Below are 17753 nucleotides of genomic sequence, written 5' to 3'. Positions count from 1 at the left end.
GTTCTTGCATTTTTTCAGTTTCTCTGACCTAACATAAACAAGATGGAATGTAGGATCACGTGAGCAGTTGCTGGACAACTTGGGAACTGCTGATGAAAATGAAAGGTTTCCGCAGAGGCCAAACCCCCAAAAGCCCAGTGTGAGAGACGTGAGCGTCGCTGAGAAGACACAAGGGGATGTAGGCATTTCCTCCACGCTTGACTCAATTCCTGGACCAAATGTCTGTGTGTGTAAAAGAGATTAGAACACTAGGTGGTTACAACCAGCAGGAAGTGTAAGGGGAACTGGAAGTGGGGGTGAAATGGAGAATAGGACAAGTACTCCCACCCCCCCCCCCCCCCCCGTCTGAATCCAACCTCCTTCATTCCTCCTCCTCTCATCAGGAAACCACACTCCAAACACTGCAGTGCCCACATCCTCCCCCTCCTAGAGCCAGTCTCTAGCTCACCCCGTGATGCTCATTGCTCAGCATCTTTAACACTGGGGGCTGTACAGGAACCACAGACAAGCTGCATAAAGATAGGTCACAGAGTGGAAAATCACAGTGTCCTTACAAGAGACACATCATTGTATGATAACATCTCTGTGTACCCTTTGTATGCCCTATCCAAACAGTGCGTCCAGGTCTGTCATTTTCAAACCAAATCTGTGAAGGAGAGCCCCATTCTGGTCTAAGACGGCCACAGCCTCAGCAGCTTTTTCAACACTCTCTGAAGGCCTCCCAAAGCTGGGGTCAGGAGAAGGTTTAGCTGATTACTTGAAGGGAGTGGTTATATAATGGGGTTTGAATAAGAAACATGCTTATGATACGCATTCACTTCAAACATCACAACAAACTAAAATGGCCCCCTTTCTCACACGAGGCCCTATAAATAGACCACATGACATCAAACGAAGGCCTCAGCCAAGTCCAATTAAAAGAGAACTATAGTTGAAGGGAGGAGCAACCAAAGAGTTGCAAACTAGTGATTGAAGTTGTTGCCGTTTGTACATCGTGTCCAGTCCATTGTGTGCTGTTGTGAGGATTTCTGGGAAAACCCCCTACTGCTCTTGGACAATGAGAGGATGGTTTTAAATAACCACAATAGTGCATAATGCCGACTTCCCTCCCCTACCCCCTTCTTAACAAAGACACAAAAAAAAACCAGCAACAACAAAAGGGGTCTTTTCATTGTCGAGTTCAAAGTTGAGAAGTCTGGCTCCCCTGGGACTATCTGAGGGACGGAGCACATTTTTAAAAATGTATTTAACTATGCAAGTCAGTTAAGAACACATTCTTATTTTACAATGATGGCCCACCCCGGCCAAACACTCCCCTAAGCCAGACAACGCTGGGCCAATTGTGCGCCGCCCTATGGGACTCCCAATCACGGCCGGTTGTGATAGAGCCCGGGATCAAACCAGGGTCTGTAGTGACGCCTCTGGCACTGAGATGCAGTGCCGTAGACCACTGCGCCACTCGGGAGGCCCTTCCCCTGAGCCACTCACAAACGCGTCATTTCCTAAATTACAGCCTTGTCACCAGGGTTGTGCTCAATTCAGAATTGACTCCCATTCACCAAATTCTAATTAAATTGGCCACACCCCACAGGATATAGAATTGAATCCAGTGATTCATGAAATATAATAACTTAGAATTTTCACATATAGGTTGTTTTCCTTGATTGTTCATTTTAAGTTAGTCCTGAAAATCTATTGTTAATTAATATTTTATATGCATGTATATAATGACATGTTTTAGGTACAATATGTATATTTGTATAGACTACACCAAACAGAATAGAAGAGGCATTTGAATTTAATTGAATTCTATTTTATTTAATTCAAATTATAATAATTCTGTATCCTGTTTACTACTTAAATTCAAATTCAAGAATTTTAATTTATGCAGCATTCAATTCAATTCTGAATGGAGCACAAGATTGCTTTTCACCAAACTATGGAGTGTGAGTGTATACATGTGTGCAAGACTGTGCTGTATATTTAAGTGTGTGTGTGTGAGAAGAGAGAGAGAGATAGTGTGTGTGTGGCAGCCAGTGGGCCACAATACCCCCATAATCTTCCAAGTTTAGTCCTCTCTCTAAATACCGTTCTCCTTCTCTCTGTTAAAAATGAGCACCCCCCCACCCCCCAGCCCACCCCACCCTATCCGTTCCCAGCCACTAACTTCCTGTGTCTGTATCGGCGTCCATTTCAAACAGCTCCTACCCACAATCCCTCTGCTCTGTGGAGGTCTGCTCCTGCCTGCCACTGGCCCTGCCTTCACCCTGGACCAAACTGCATGGTGAGGGCCATGTCAAGAAATGGTCCTGTTCTGGTATGTGCTTAAAATACAGATGTATTACCACTGGGTGTGGGTTCCCCTTTGAATGGGTGATGTTCCTGTTGCGTCTCATAACCCCACTACTACCAGACACTGGCTGATGAGCGGGGTGTTGTGGGCTAAGGGTAACCAGGCCATATAGGGTAATTACAGTCAGGAACTGGCCAGGTTCAGGTCAACATTGGGGTGGGTTCCTTGATCAGAAAAATACTTAGCTTTAGCCTTAGAGTAAAAATAACGCAGTAGAGACAAAGTATATTGGTTCAACAAACACTTGCTCACTTTAGAGGCATTCAAATCAGTCTGGCTATAAACACATTGTCTATTGTACTACATGCTCTCTCATAGCCCTTCACCGGTCTTCTCTCATTCACTTTTGCATTTGGTTTTTCTGTGTGTGGGAGTGTGTTTACAAGTCGTAAGGTCTTGGCTAAAGATAGTACACCTATAGTAAAGCATTCACTGTGTTTTAAATTGAGGTTTTCTAACAGCGGTTAATGAAAATCACTACACACCCAAAGCCAGAGTCCCATGACTGTGGTGCCTCTAACCTGAAAATAAAGATGGAGCAGCTAAAAACAGTGTAAACCAATGAGACAGTCTCAGCTTCACTGCCACCCTCTACAGCAGAATGGCTCTATTGGTTGGCTATTTTCACTAGCATGCCAGAGGAAATTACATCTAGGTGCATAAGTGTGGAGGTACAAGCAATATTTGAATCAATGTTGTGTTTAAGTATAAGTGCCTATCCAAACTTGACCCTTAAGGCAAACATGATCATATAAGCATGCCATATATAGAACAGAGCAGGAAGAAAAATAACTGTATGTGTCTGTCATGAGTGTGTGTGGGACCTATGGACTGGCTAAGGGAAAGGAACAGTCAACCACTCATATGGTCTTTGAACTTCTAAGCTCAGCTCTTTGAACAGTGCCGTTGCTCACCTGTCCTGTGCAGCTCTCTGCCCTGCTGCGTCTGGTGGCTTCGTAGCTCCCGGATCTGAGACTTGATTCTCTCTCGCTCGCCAATGCTCTCCTTCTCGGTGTCCTGCAGAAACAATACAGTAAATCAGTGATTTTCAATACATAATTGCTTCAATGCAAAAAGAGTCAAGACAAGGGCATTCAGTTCTTCTCACATGCTGTTCCATGCAGTATGACATAGATTGGGTACAGTCATTCAGTCAGCCCCTGCCCAGTTACAACACTGAGCTGAACCCCAACCATCCCATCCCTCTCAGTGGTCTGATCAGCAAATAAGTCGAACCATCAGGTACACAAGTCTTCGGTCTGTATGGGGCAATCAGAACAGTGTGTGTGATGTCCGTGTCAAGCGCTCCTCAAAGAGAGAGGCCATGATGATGCCCAGGCCCTGCCTACCAGCTGAGATAAGATGGCTGCTGCCATGCCTCCACCCTGTCCCTGCTCACCCTGGGAGAGACACAGTACACCATAACACGCCCTAAGAGCCAGCCAGGTAAATCAACCAACCCATAATGCTTTGAATCTAAATGTTACACCAAGGGAGTTAGTGACCCAGCTGTAACAGCCCAGGACATAGCCTTCTGTTGGGTAATGATTAAAGTGTGTCTGGTCCTCAGTACAGGTAGAGAAGTACACTCTGCACAGCCAAGGAAACACACTGGGTCTCATAATCTACAATAATAGAGGAAAGACACACTAGGAGGGAGACGATAGAATAGAGAGTGCAACGTTTTGGCATATGGAGAGGAAATGGGAGATGCAGGGAGATGGAGACAAAGGGATAGAGAAGAAGAGGGAGACATGTAGAGGCTGCCACTGGTGCCTTACTTTGAGCTACTCCACAGGAAGATCAGCTGTACAGACACCAAGGCCAAAACACACACTTTTCCTCCTGCATAAGCACACACGATCTCCCTTGTCCAGAATGCTCCAGTGCCCCACAAACCTTTCCACTATAGTGCATCTGTGATATTGTGTGGAAAAGGAACGTGTGGTTTTATGGAGTTTCTATACACGCTTATTTAGAAATGTATAAATAACTTCATAGTAAGTAATTTATTTTTAACCATAAAGGTATTTGGCATAATAAATTCAGGAATAGTAAAACCAGAGCGGTGTCTGGTTCACTGGTCTTTAAAAACATATCATGAGAATATATGACTACCTCACCTCTGTACCCCACACATACAATTATCTGTAAGGTCCCTCAGTCGAGCAGTGAATTTCAAACAGATTCAACCACAAAAACCAGAGAGGGTTTCTAATGCCTCGTAAAGAAGGGCACCTATTGGTAGATGGGTAAAACAAAAAAAGAAGCAGACATTGAATACCCCTTTGAGCATGGTGAAGTTATTAATTACACTTTGAATTGTGTATCAATACACCCAGTCACAACAAAGATACAGGTGTCCTTCCTAACTCAGTTGCCGGGGAGGAAGGAAACCGCTCAGGGATTTCACCACGAGGCCAATAGTGACTTTAAAACAGTTAAGAGAATGGCTGTGATAGGAGAAAACTGAGACTAGATCAACAACATTGTAGTTACTCCACAATACTAAACTAAATTAGAGAGAAAAGAAGGATCCCTGTACTAGGGGTATAAAAGGTTTAAACGACATTGTGATCGTTAACGTTTAGAAAAAATCCCTAACCAAATTATATATTTTTTTATTACAAAATTAAAATCCCAGTGCAGTTATCACAAAACTACCGCTAACAGGCCCTGATCATCATTTTTTCTTTTTTTACAAATACCTAATGCAACAATGCTGTACTGTTAATAGGAGGAGATATGAATCATTCAAATTACTTGCCACGCATGTCATCTTCGTTAACAGTTGGAAAAATGGCATAGTGAGACACAGCAGTGAAGTCCTGTATGGCAATACTTTGAGAAGTTAAATGAGATGTTGATGAAAAGCAAACTTTGCAAGGTGGAATTTAGCTGCTGTAGCAGTTCAGGTGTAATGCTGAACAACCTGGTCTCAGAGCATTTTGTATTATTCAGTGTGATATGTATTAATTTGTGCTGTCGATCACCCATTTCGTATGATACTGTATGTTGCGAATTACAATTTGTTATGAATTTACAAAACGTAATATATGTTACGAATTTGCAAAACTTGAGATTTTACGAATTCTAGCTAAGTGGCTGATGTTAGCTAGCTGGCTAAAATTAGCTAGGCTAGAGGTTAAGTTTAAGAGTTAGGTTAAAGGGTTAAGGTTAGGGGAAGGGTTAGCTAACATGCTAAGTAGTTGCAAAGTAGCGGTTGCTAATTAGCGAAAATGCTAAAGTTGTCTGTGACGAGATTCAAACTCACCACCTTTTGGTTGCTAGACATTCGCGTCTCGCATTATATGTTTTTGCTTTAAGTAACCATCTGTCTTAGGTAACCATACTAAACGTGAAATATCATACTAATTTCAGTCTCCCGGATTTACGTTTACTGTGTTACCTCTAGTCTATGAGACCAGGCTGTGCTGAACGGGACGACCCAACCTGTTGCTGGCAGCAGTGAGATAAGGGACGGAGTGAGGAAATCACAGCGCTGATTACAGAAATGATTGCAGTTGATATGCAGCCATTGTCAATGGTAGAGGATGTCAGCTTCAATACCCTATTGGTATATCTAGAACCAGACTACAAGATGCCATGTCGGCCCCGATGGAGAAATTGTACAATGATGGCTCTGCTCTGTAAGTGCAAATACAAAGTGCGAGCTCTCAAACACCATACGTGGCGTTAACAGATTGGAATGTGTCTATGAACATGCTGTCATACATCACTGCAACGAGCCATCACATTGATAAGTGTGACATGAAGTACAGTACGTACTGACAACTGAGAACATGGAGGAGGCGCACACAACAGAGAACCTAAAACAACATTAATACCATGGTGGCTGAGTGAGTGGGGGACAGCAGTAACGTGAGCACCATCTGGTAGGGTTTCCATTAGTTACCACAGCCACAGTCTAACATAACAATTCATGAAAAAATATATATTTTGTCTTAATTTAAGGTTAGGCATAAGGTTAGCAGTGTGGTTATGGTTAAGATTAAAAACTAATTTTAAGTAGATGCATTTTAGAAATAGGCTTTATGACTTTGTGGCTGTGGTACTTCGTGACGACCGATAGGTAGGTAGCCAGGACTGCGGTAGATTGAACTGCATTGCCCCCTAACGGTCGTACGCAAAACCACGTCTGAATCACAAATTCACGGAATAAAAAAGATTCCAAAACATGCATCCTGTTTGCAATAAGGCACTAAAGTAAATCTGTAAGAAATGTGGCAAAAAAATATATACTTTATGTCCTGAATACAAAGCGTTGTGTTTGGGGCAAATCCAACACATCACTCTTCATATTTTCAAGTATGGTGGTGGCTGCATCATGTTATGGGTATGCTTGTCATCGGCAAGTACTAGGGAGTTTTTTGTGGGGGATAAAAATAAACAGAATAGACCTAAGCACACGCAAAATCCTTGAGGAAGGCCAAATATACACTGGAGTTGATTACCAAGACGACATTGAATGTTCCTGAGTGGCCTAGTTACAGTTTTGACTTAAATCTGCTTAAATCTATGGCAAGACTTGCACATGGCTGTCTAGCAATGATCAACAACCAACTTGACAGAGTTTGAAGAATAATGTGCAAATATTGTACAATCCAGGTGTGCTAAGCTCTTAGAGACTTAAAACTATAATCGCTGCCAAAAGGTGATTCTAACATGTATTGACTCAGGAGTCTGAATACTTTTGTAAATGAGGTATTTCTGTATCTGGTTTTCAATAAATTTGTACAAAATAAATTACACGTTTTGGGTATTGTTTAATCAATTCATCAAAATGTGGAATAAGTCAAGGGGTATGAATACTTTCTAAAGGCACTGTAAACAATTTAATCTTCTCATATTACAACAAAGAAGTTACTGCAAACATTGAACAGTGGCCGTGTCTGAATACCCATAGTAATTAGCCTTGCACGAGCCTTGGCTTGTGCGAGTCGTAATGGCTCATAGGGCAGGAGCCTATCTCCTGTTTCTGTAGCGTGAGGCAGCTTTATGTACAAGTACAAACCTTGGACAGGACGCTAGTCTGTTGTTGCTGGGCCCCCGATCTATCTCCATAATGCTGAGAGCCAAACAGAGATGCATCAGGTCCCATTTTTACACTCTATGGTAAGACTCGTCCAGGGATTGAACTGCCAACCAATGTGCTCTCAAATTTCTATATCGGCACTGAGCAAATTTCAGGTCTGTTGAGCACAAACTTTAACATTGTGAAAATTCTGTGCAACTTCCGGTGCGCATTTACTGTGAACACGGCGTCTGTATCTGCATTAAGTTACAGTTTTAACAGTGGTCAAGTAGGCTATTTGATCATAATGTAGGCCTATCAGTGTCCTACTGTCAAAAACAATGGAGAAAAATGCATCCCATAACATTTTAACATGGACATAGTGGTTATATCATTCACCTTACAGTAGCAGCCAACGTGTGGTGTTCAATGTAGGTCTACATTCCATGAGACTTTAAAAAAAAACATGCAGGGCTTGATATGTTTATCCACTTGTCCTTCAAGGAGGTGACTGAAAATGTTTTGTTTGATTCAAGAAACCACATCATTATACCATCATTACAGAGAATCAGACAAATTATGTTACCCTCTGCCTATTGGCTACAGCTTATTCAAGCCTGTCTCAAAATACAACACTGCCCATTTAAGACAAAAAAAAGCTCTTTATCTGACTCAAAGATAGAATTGCACTTGTAGGAAGCAATCACTCCCCTATTGCTGATTACAAATGACCTATAACTGGGCTAATAACTCACTAACTAGCAAAGGATATGAACAAATGTGGTTACATGCAGCTCTCGCTTTGATCTCAAAACAAGTGCATCTACACATGACCGCTGATGCTGTAAACACAGTCCTGTTCAAAGTGAATGGCACAGATACATATGGCAATGGTCTATTTGCATATAGGCCTACTACAGCTCTGATTGGTTATGGCGCACCAGTCTGTGTAGAGTATCTAACACCTGATCTAACATCTCTGGAGAAACCCGAAAATAGCTGTGCAGCGACGCTCCCCATCCAACCTGACAGAGCATGAGGGGATCTGCGGAGACGAATGGGAGAAACTCCCCAAATACAGGTGTGCCAAGCTTGTAGCGTCATACCCAAGAAGACTCAATGCTGTAATCGCTGCCAAAAGGTGCTTCAACAAAAGTACTGAGTAAAAGGTCTGAATACTTATGCAAATGTGATATTTCAGTTTTACATGTTTTTTATAAAATTGGCAAACATTTCTAAAAACGTGTTTTTGCAATGAAGGTGCTGGGGTGGACATTGGTGCTGTTTTCCCTAATGCGGATTCCATCTTAAAAATGCTGTGAAACTACAATGTCATCATGTTTGTGCCAGAATTACAGCAGAGTGCCACTACTAATACGTGTCTACCTAATGTAACGAAGCACACAGAGGTGGTGGTTAGGGAGGGACATGTGAATTACAAGACAGGCCTAGAGCATATTTGATTCAAATCCACCAACCTCTAAACTCATAAAATCTGGGACACACAAACACAGCACATATTTGCTTAATGCCGGTTATCCTGGGGCTGATAAAGCTGTCAGCAGTTTGAGAAGGGTGAAAATTACAGCCTTGTGAAAATAGTTAATCAAATCAGGCTGTGATCAGAGGGAGGTGAGAGTGAGCAAAGCCTGGTACCACAGAAACTAGGGATGGGCACGGTTATTACAATATCCAAACAGACTTTAGTATTCCAATACTTTTGTGAGTATTCATTTTTGCTGAAAAAAATGTATAGGCCCATTTTAACACTGAAAAGGCTTTATCTAAAATAAAATATCCATGTTACATTGTTACATACAAGGATATACCATTTCAAATGATTAATTTATTCAAATCAAAGCGGCAAGGAGACTCAAGGTGTAGCAAGTGGAGTGAGTTCACTAATGCAATGCAAGATGGAATAAAATTGCAGAAACATTAGCGAAAGGAAAAGGAGTAGGCTCAACAAGCAACCAACAGGTAGGCTGTTTAATCTGAATGGGGTTGAGGAGAAAGTGAATCATGTGGCCTCAATTAGCCTAGCTACACCCCCCAGGTGCACCTTTTCTTTTTACCCTAGCACTACACAGCTGATTCAAATAATCAAAGCTTGATGAGTTGGCTATTTGAATCAGCTGTGTAGTGCTAGGGTAAAAAATGAAATGTGCACCCAGGGTGGGGTGGGGGAAAGGACAGTTTGGAAAACCCTTGATTAGAGGACAGAGGGGCTGGCACACAAACAGAAAGGCTAATCAACAGTCTCTGTGTCATGTGCCACAGTCACCCAGCACCAGCAGACAACACAAATAGAAGCTTTATATTCTGTTTACTGAGGTGGAGCACTGCTCTCAGATCAGCTTAATGACGAGCCAGAACCAGCCTGTGACTGCAGGTCGGAAAAATCTCCCCAAACCTGAACAGCTGATTCAGAGAATATATCAGAGAGAAAATATAGAAGAATGAAAAGTTGCTTTAAAATATTCTCTCCCTCAGGAAGGGTTTTCATTCAAAGAAGCTGAGGGGAGATGACATTTGAGCTGGAAACACCGCTCCCCCTCTTTCCTCCGCTATCCCTCTTTTCCTCCCCTTTCCCCTTCTTTTCTCCCCCTCCCCTCAGCTGCCACGACCAGGAAACAGACAACCAGACAGTGATGGTTTCACAGCTCCCACTAAACCACAGGAAACATACTTGTCACAGAGACAGACAGAAGGAAACAGAGAGATAAAATGGTGTGTGAGAGAAAAAAAAGAGAGAAAGAGCAGACAATCCAATCCCACGACCTGTCAATCCCAAACTGTCATTAGCAGGCTCTCTTTGGTCTCTGGTGACTGGCCCAGGCTAACAGTGCAAACCTGACATAGTGGAACCAGAGCAGAGGCAGACCCACTCCAGCGCCCTGGCCTCAACTCTGTGGCCTCAGTGTTTGAGCTGGGCTCCTATTTCCTTCTGTGGTGCTCATGGTCTCACCATAAGGGTTCAGGAGGCTGTTTGTTTCAGTCTGGGTTGTATTTGTGAAAACTCTGCCCCGTAAACAGACAAAAATGGCAACTGTCCACTGGCCTGACCACAGCAAGGCGTGGGCCATCTAAACTCTTCTGAACCCTCAGAGCCACAGAAACAACAATGAGGCGGAGCAGACTGAGGCACGGAGCCGTGTCAGACTACTATAGATTACTTCACCATGCAGAGCAGAGGCAGCTCAGCTAAACCAGGGATTACTGCAGCTACCTGGGTTAGAATTGGCTCATTTTCCATGGAAACTGAATCCATCAGTCTGCAGATGAGATCAGAATGTGATGAGGTCAGGCACTCCTCTCCATGCCTGCACATGGCTCGCTGAGAGACAGGGTCCTTTTCCATGACTGCATGGCAAAGCCTGAGGAACCACACACACACACACACACACACACACACTCGGTCCACCTCCAGTAAGTGAAATACAGTAGCAGGAATTAAGTAGCAATCATTTTTGCATCACACACACACAGCCTGGACAAGGAGACAACCCACAGAGAATTTACCCATAAGCCTCATTCCCATTTTTCCCTTACCTACCCCTCATTCAAAGCCCAGTTAAAGCAGTTTCTCCCTTTGTCTTGCTTTACCCTTTCTCCAGCACATATTCACTCAGTACAGAAGATGTTGGTTGCCATTATACCAGTCATCATAAACTGCTCGTCTCAGTTCGTCACAAGTTTATGATCATATCAGATTAGTGAACAAACAAGACTCTCTGTCCGTCTCTGCCACCTCACCTGATCCATACTGCACACACCTGGCAACGGAGACATATCTGATGAATTTGTAAAGTTGCCATTTACTTTAACAATAATGTGCTCAAAATACACACACCTGTATACTATTTAGTATGGATTTCTGAAACCAATAGAAATAAATGATCTAAAAGGACTGCCCAATTATCCTAATATTAAACCTCAGTTAAACTTCGGGCAGCCAGGTCCTCAGGTCTCAATGCAAAGAGAAACAAGAAACATGGATGAGTTTGTGTAAAAGAGAAGTACACAGAAATTGATAAGGAAGAAATAAAGTCTGAAAAAAATGACAGGTATTCAGAGGAGAGTAGACCTAGGTCTGTTAGAGTGGAAGAACTAGAATATGTAATTTACCTTCTTGGCTCTGCTGCCTGTCTGTCACCCTCTCTCACTCTCGTAGTCAGGACGTCCTATACCCTGCCTCTACTCTCAGTCACCACACACACACTCACCAACAGGCCACTCCCTCCACTTCCCCTCCCTCCCTTTGTCACCACAGGGCTCCTTCTCAGACCCTCCCTCCTTCCTTGTATATATTCAATTCAATTCAATTCAAGGCGCGTTATTGGCATGGGAAACATATGTTAACATTGCCAAAGCAAGTGAAGTAGATACAAAAGTGAAATAAACAATAAAAATGAACAATAAACATTACACCAACAGAAGTTACATAAGAACAAAGACATTTTAAATGTCATATTCCGTATATATACAGTCTTGTAACGATGCAAATGGTTGAAGTACAAAAGGGGAAATAAATAAACATTAATGTGTGTTGTATTTACAATGGTGTTTGTTCTTCACTGGTTCCCCTTTTCTTGTGACAACAGGTCACAAATCTTGCTGCTTTGACGGCAGACTTATTTCACCCAGTAGATATGGGAGTTTATCAAAATCAGGTTTGTTTTCAAATTCTTTGTGGATCTGTGTAATCTGAGGGAAATATGTGTCTCTAATATGGTCTTACATTTGGAAGGAGGTTAGGAAGTGCAGCTCAGTTACCACCTCATTTTGTGAGCGGTGTGCACATAGCCCGTCTTCTCTTGAGAGCCAGGTCTGCCTACGGCGGCCTTTCTCAATAGCAAGGCTATGCTCACTGAGTCTGTACATAGTCAAAGCATTCCTTCATTTTGGGTCAGTCACAGTGGTCAGGTATTCTGCCACTGTGTACTCTCTGTTTAGGGCCAAATAGCATTCTAGTTTGCTCTATTTTTTTGTTAATTACTTGACACATTGGAAAGAATGACCTTTTTGTTTTTTCATGATTTGGTTGGGTCTAATTGGGTTTCTGTCCTGGGGCTCTGTTTGTGTTTGTGAAAAGAGCCCCAGGACCAGCTGGCTTAGGGGACTCTTCTCCAAGTTCATCTCTCTGTAGGTGATAGCTTTGTTATGGAAGGTTTGGGAATCACTTCCATTTAGGTGGTTGTAGAACGTTTATGTTGTGCACAGAGGATATTTTTGCAGAAATAGCTAAATGTATTTAAAATTGACAATTTTGTGAACTGTCTTGTGCAAGTTTTAAATTGACACAATACCTGTTAGCAAAGGTGTCCTCTACCTAGAGATGACGTGCAGGAGCTTGCAGGGATTTGTAGTCTTGCATGATTTCTACTTTGATGTGAATTATCATTTTAGAATAAACCGAGCCAAGTCACTTTGTCCGAGAGAGATTAACATGGTTATCAAAACGTCACATCAAGGTAAGCCTACACGAAACACAGCCCTTATTTTAAGTACATCTAAAATCCCCTATACGAAAAATAAATGGTGGAAAACTGATTGGAACCATTTCCCTGTTTGACCGCTAGGTTTTATGGGTATTATGACGCCTTCACTGTGGGGCTCTATGACAGTAAGCAGGTCGCCTAGTTGAAAATGGACATTTGACACACTTTTTCTGTGTTTCTACCAAATGATGCTCCATTGTTTTCGCAAGAACAGTCTGCCTTAATTGGCATGTTACTTCAGATAAAATAGAAATTTAGAATTAAACCGCTGCACTTAGAATTCAGACTACATTAAACAAATAAATATTATTTTTGTCCCACAAAAGTTATTTCTTCAAGCCAACATTCCTTCACCCATACAGTAATTACAGTTTAGAGCTGCAACGTGTACAAAATGCACTCTCCTTACTGGCCAGAAGGAAACTTTTACCTCAGCAAGGCCCTCTCAATTTAAGCACGTTCATTATAAGCATAGTAATCAATAACCACTAGCAGGCCCACTGGTGTCTGGCGAAAAAAACAGAGCATGCAACAACAGCTATGATAAACACACAAAAACTCCCACCACAGTTAGACGTGTGTATACCTATTTCTCATTTGAATGTGAGATAGAAGAGATAATACTGCATTGATTTGACATACACGTAGTATGGTGAATCCAGGTGAAAGCTATGATCCCTTATTGATGTCTCTTGTTAAATCCACTGTAGATTAAGGGGAGGAGCCAGGTTAAAGAAGGATTTATAAACCTTGAGACAATTGAGAATGTTTGCCATTCAGAGGGTGAATGGGCAAGACAAAAGATTTAAGTGCCTTTGAACAGGGTATGGTAGTAGGTGCCAGGCGCACCGGTGTGAGTGTGTCAAGAACCGCAAAGCTGCTGGGTTTCTCACGCACAACAGTTTCCCGTGTGTATTAAGAATGTTCCACCACCCAAAGGACATTCAGACAACTTGACCCAACTGTGAGAAGCATTGGAGTCAACATGGGCCAGCATCCCTGTAACGCTTTTGACACCTTGGATAGTCTATGCCCCGATGAATTGAGGCTATTCTGAAGGCAAAAGGGGGTGCAGCTCAATATTAGGAAGGTGTTCCTAATGCTTTGTACACTCGGTGTCAGCAGCTGCTTGCTACACTCAGTTGTCTGTAGTTGGCTGCCATAGACCTCTACTCCCTGTGTGTGTGCACGTGTCTCAATTATAGACCATTATCTGGGGCCTCCATCTGCCCCAGGACAATCAAGCACAAGCTCAAAGAGATCCACTCCTGTGATGTGTGGAAGGAGCCCTGCTGCTGGTGGCTGCGGTTGTTGTTGTTGGCCACGGACCCATTACAGAGGGAGCAGACTGACTGAAGACAGACTGCTGGAGCACAGCTGGTGGGCTGGCGGTGTCTGTCTGCCCCCATTACCTCACCCTCTCCCCTCCCCTTCACCCCACCTGTAGCCCCAGCATGAAGGCCAGAACAGCCCCTCCACCTGAGAGGAAGCAGGCAGTGTGCCCCACAACCCCAAAAATGCTATTGCTACTTCCTGTCTAGAACCTCGGTTGAAGATACCCAGGTAAGGACAAGCTATTCATTTCATGAGGAAGCTTTTCAGATTCATAGTACCAGCACCATTGCTAACTAGCATCGCTGGTCCCATTGTTAAGAATTCTTCCTAATTTACTTAAAAAGAGTTATGGGATATTACAATCCTTTTAACCGTAGTCTAGAACGCCAGAATCCAAACATACAGACTCAAAGAAACACACGCACACACTGAGCTCAGACATTGGCTCAAATATACAATGCATATGGGACACACTGGTCACTTTAATAACTGGAACACTAGTCACTTCAATAATGTTTACATATTTTGCATTACTCATCTCATATGTATATACTGTATTCTATACTATTCTACTGTATCTTAGTCTATGCTGCTCTGACATTGCTCTTCCAAATATTTATATATTCTTAATTCCATTCCTTTACCTTAGATTGTGTGTATTGTTAGATATTACTGCACTGTTGGAGCTAGAAACACAAGCATTTCGCTACACACGCAATAACATCTGCGAAACACGTGTATATGACAAATAAAATTGTATTTGATCAACTACAGACACAGTCAAGAACAAGAACAGGCACATACATAGTATTGCATACAACCTTTATAGATGGTGCCAGCCACTAATTCTCATCTGCTAGATGTGTGGGCTGAACTATTCCCTCCAGCCGCTTACAATTACATAGTTTAACACAATACTAGTCAGTGTTTGGTGCCAACATCTATGACAAACAAAACCAGATTAAGGAAATACAGTTTATGAAGAAACAAAAGGTGACCTAAGCCATTAACTGACCTTAAAGCATTTTGTTATGAACCAACACAGGACTTCTAATTAAGATCATTTTATTGGTCAAATGCCCACAAGGTCCAACCGAAACTTGACTTCCCTTTTTAACTCAACCCCTCCGAAAGACATATACTGTTTTTTTAATGGAGAAGTGCGGGGGGGCTGCCACACTGGGATGGGGGAGCTGTTGTGGGGGGTTAAGTGCCTTGCTCAAGGGCACAGTGGCAGGCAATGACAGCTAGGATTTGATAGCAGCAACCCTCCGGTTGCCTGCTCACTTCCTGACAGATCTTTCCCATCGGACCCAGGATTCGAACCGGCAGCCCTTCGGTTGCTGGCTCACCTATCTTACCGCTAGACTACCTGCCGCCGCAGGTACTAGACCGTTAAGCATTGTTCTGTCATAGTAACTGTATACAGGACTCCGGCTGAGCATGTAGCCTAACCCCCATCACCAACCCAATTCCTACAGGAATGACGGCATACAATAAGAAAAAACTGTTTTCCCAATAGGGATGCTGTCTTTTGGAGTGCGGGGTGAGTGCAGACAAACTGATCAGGTAACAATAAGATAGCATCTGGCCCCAGGTGAGCTGCTCTTAGAGACTATGTTGTTGTTTAACAGAGATGTCTCTCAGCATTACCAACACATTAAGCTCATCAGGCAACCTGCAATGCTTTCACAGGATAAAATATATGATTTCATTTTGAAGTATTACGGTTGTGAATACAGTAGTTCCCTTCACTGACCACAAGGGGGGCTCTCCTGACCACATTTTTAAAGGGCTTCTGACATGCAAAGCCCCAAGCCTCTGAAAGGAGAGAGAAAGGAAGGGGGGGGGATTGAATGGGAGAGAGACTACATTGCTTTTCTCTTCCATTCTCTGACAGCCAGAAACAGACAAACACACACACAGGTCAAAGCTCTGGTTGCCACACATAATCAAACTTTTTAATTTCCCTTCAGTGTGACTGACATAAGAGTGTGGAGAGTGACAGCCTGGGTAAATAGTAGTGTGTAAAAATGACAGGCCTGGCTCGCAGGGTGTTCATATTACCAAGGATTTACTGCCTTCACAAAACACCAGAGCAAATTTCCTCTCTGTGTCTACTTAGCCAGAAATGAATGGAGTTTAAAGAATGAAAATACATTCCTTGTGTCATGGCAGCCACTGTGGCGTAAGCACGTGTGTGTGTGTGTGTGTGTGTGTGTGCGTCTGTCTCAAATGACACAGACAATGTGTTTGGGACATGGTCTGACAGTCACATGCCTGGGTGTTGTTGTTTTCTGCATTCTTCATTGTGGCAGCACAAAACCTCAATAGTCCCAGTTCCCTGCAAATATACACTGAGTGTACAAATCATTAGGAACACCTGCTCTTTCCATTACAGACTGAATGCTATGATCCCTTATTGATGTCACTTGTTAAACCCACTTCAATCAGTGTAGATGAAGGGGATGAGACAGGTTAAATAAGGACATCCAGCCAACTGTGGGAAGCATTGGAGTAAACATGGGCCAGCATCCCTCGCTGTACTTCTCTGACCCCCCTACCTCCCTCGCTGTACTTTTCCTGCTCCCCCACCTCCCTCTCTGTACCCACCCCTGCTCTACCACCTCCCTCTCTTTCTCCCCCTCCCTCCCCCACCTCCATCTCTGTACTCACCCCTGCTCCCAGGCTGCTTTGGAGCTCCAGGCCCTCAGACTCCAGACATCTGCCGGTGGTCCTCCCTTTCTCCCATGTACCTGAAACACACACCACAAGCAACTGGTTACACACAACACACACACACCTCAGCTACAGCCATAAAACTTGAGCACAGAGTGAGACAAGGAGGCCTGTGTGGTTACTCTGGTGATGACTGAGTATTGATAAGGGGGAAGAGGATCCAAACCGATCAAATATTCTCATCAGGCAGCAGGGGAGTGCTGTGTACCTGCCCCCTGGAGGAAGGGTGTGTGTGTGCTGGGGGCCTCATACAGACCAGACAGAAGCAAGGAATGGTAGGAATGCACAGCAAACTGCACCACCATCACAGGAAGGATCTGCACCACTGCCCATGAGTGCTGTACAGATTCACACACGTCAGAGGTAGAGAAGCGCTGCCTCACCCCTAGAACACCTGGGATCTGTCCAGGATCTACATGCTGTGCTTTCTACCTCCACCACCTCCTCTGTACTCACCCTGCTGCTCCTCGTCTCGGAGGCGGCGGATGGCAGCTCTGATCAGTTTCCTCTCCTCATACTCATTGGCCCCGCGCAGCTGACAGACAGGACAGCCATTACAACACAGGGACAGTGATGCTCAGAACCGTTCATGACAAACTCCGAAGGACATATAGAGATGCAGAAACGGATGAGAAAGACAGGCTGACTAGTAATGTAACCACCTAGTCACTAGTCTAAGAAAGTGTGTGCCTATGGAGGCTTGTCCATGGCCTATGGGAGGCGTGTCTATGGCCTATGGGAGGCTTGTCTATGGCCTATGGGAGGCTTGTCTATGGCCTATGTGAGGCGT

At 43.5% G+C, this 17753-nt stretch overlaps 1 protein-coding gene across 7 annotated transcripts in view; it reads right to left on the bottom strand.

Annotated features, from left to right (window-relative positions):
- The window catches only part of LOC115200175 (smoothelin), a 94093-nt gene that overhangs the window by 26144 nt on the left and 50196 nt on the right, over window positions 1-17753 (bottom strand). For 5 of the 7 annotated variants that reach the window (XM_029762988.1, XM_029762992.1, XM_029762990.1 and 2 more), the window contains exons 4-6: window positions 17420-17498; window positions 16901-16980; window positions 3268-3370 (exon numbers count right to left, since the gene is read on the bottom strand). In XM_029762988.1, coding sequence (XP_029618848.1) covers window positions 3268-3370; window positions 16901-16980; window positions 17420-17498 — 262 coding nt within the window. Of the gene's footprint in view, window positions 1-3267; window positions 3371-10617; window positions 10813-11516; window positions 11741-16900; window positions 16981-17419; window positions 17499-17753 lie in introns of those variants that run through there. The other 2 variants (XM_029762993.1, XM_029762994.1) reach the window with 2 other exon arrangements.

This window comes from Salmo trutta, chromosome 9 (genome assembly GCF_901001165.1).
Source record: "Salmo trutta chromosome 9, fSalTru1.1, whole genome shotgun sequence".
Taxonomy (NCBI): Eukaryota; Metazoa; Chordata; class Actinopteri; order Salmoniformes; family Salmonidae; genus Salmo; species Salmo trutta.
The sequence above is the reverse complement of the archived record's forward strand: the minus strand, read 5'-3'. Positions and strand labels throughout refer to the sequence as shown.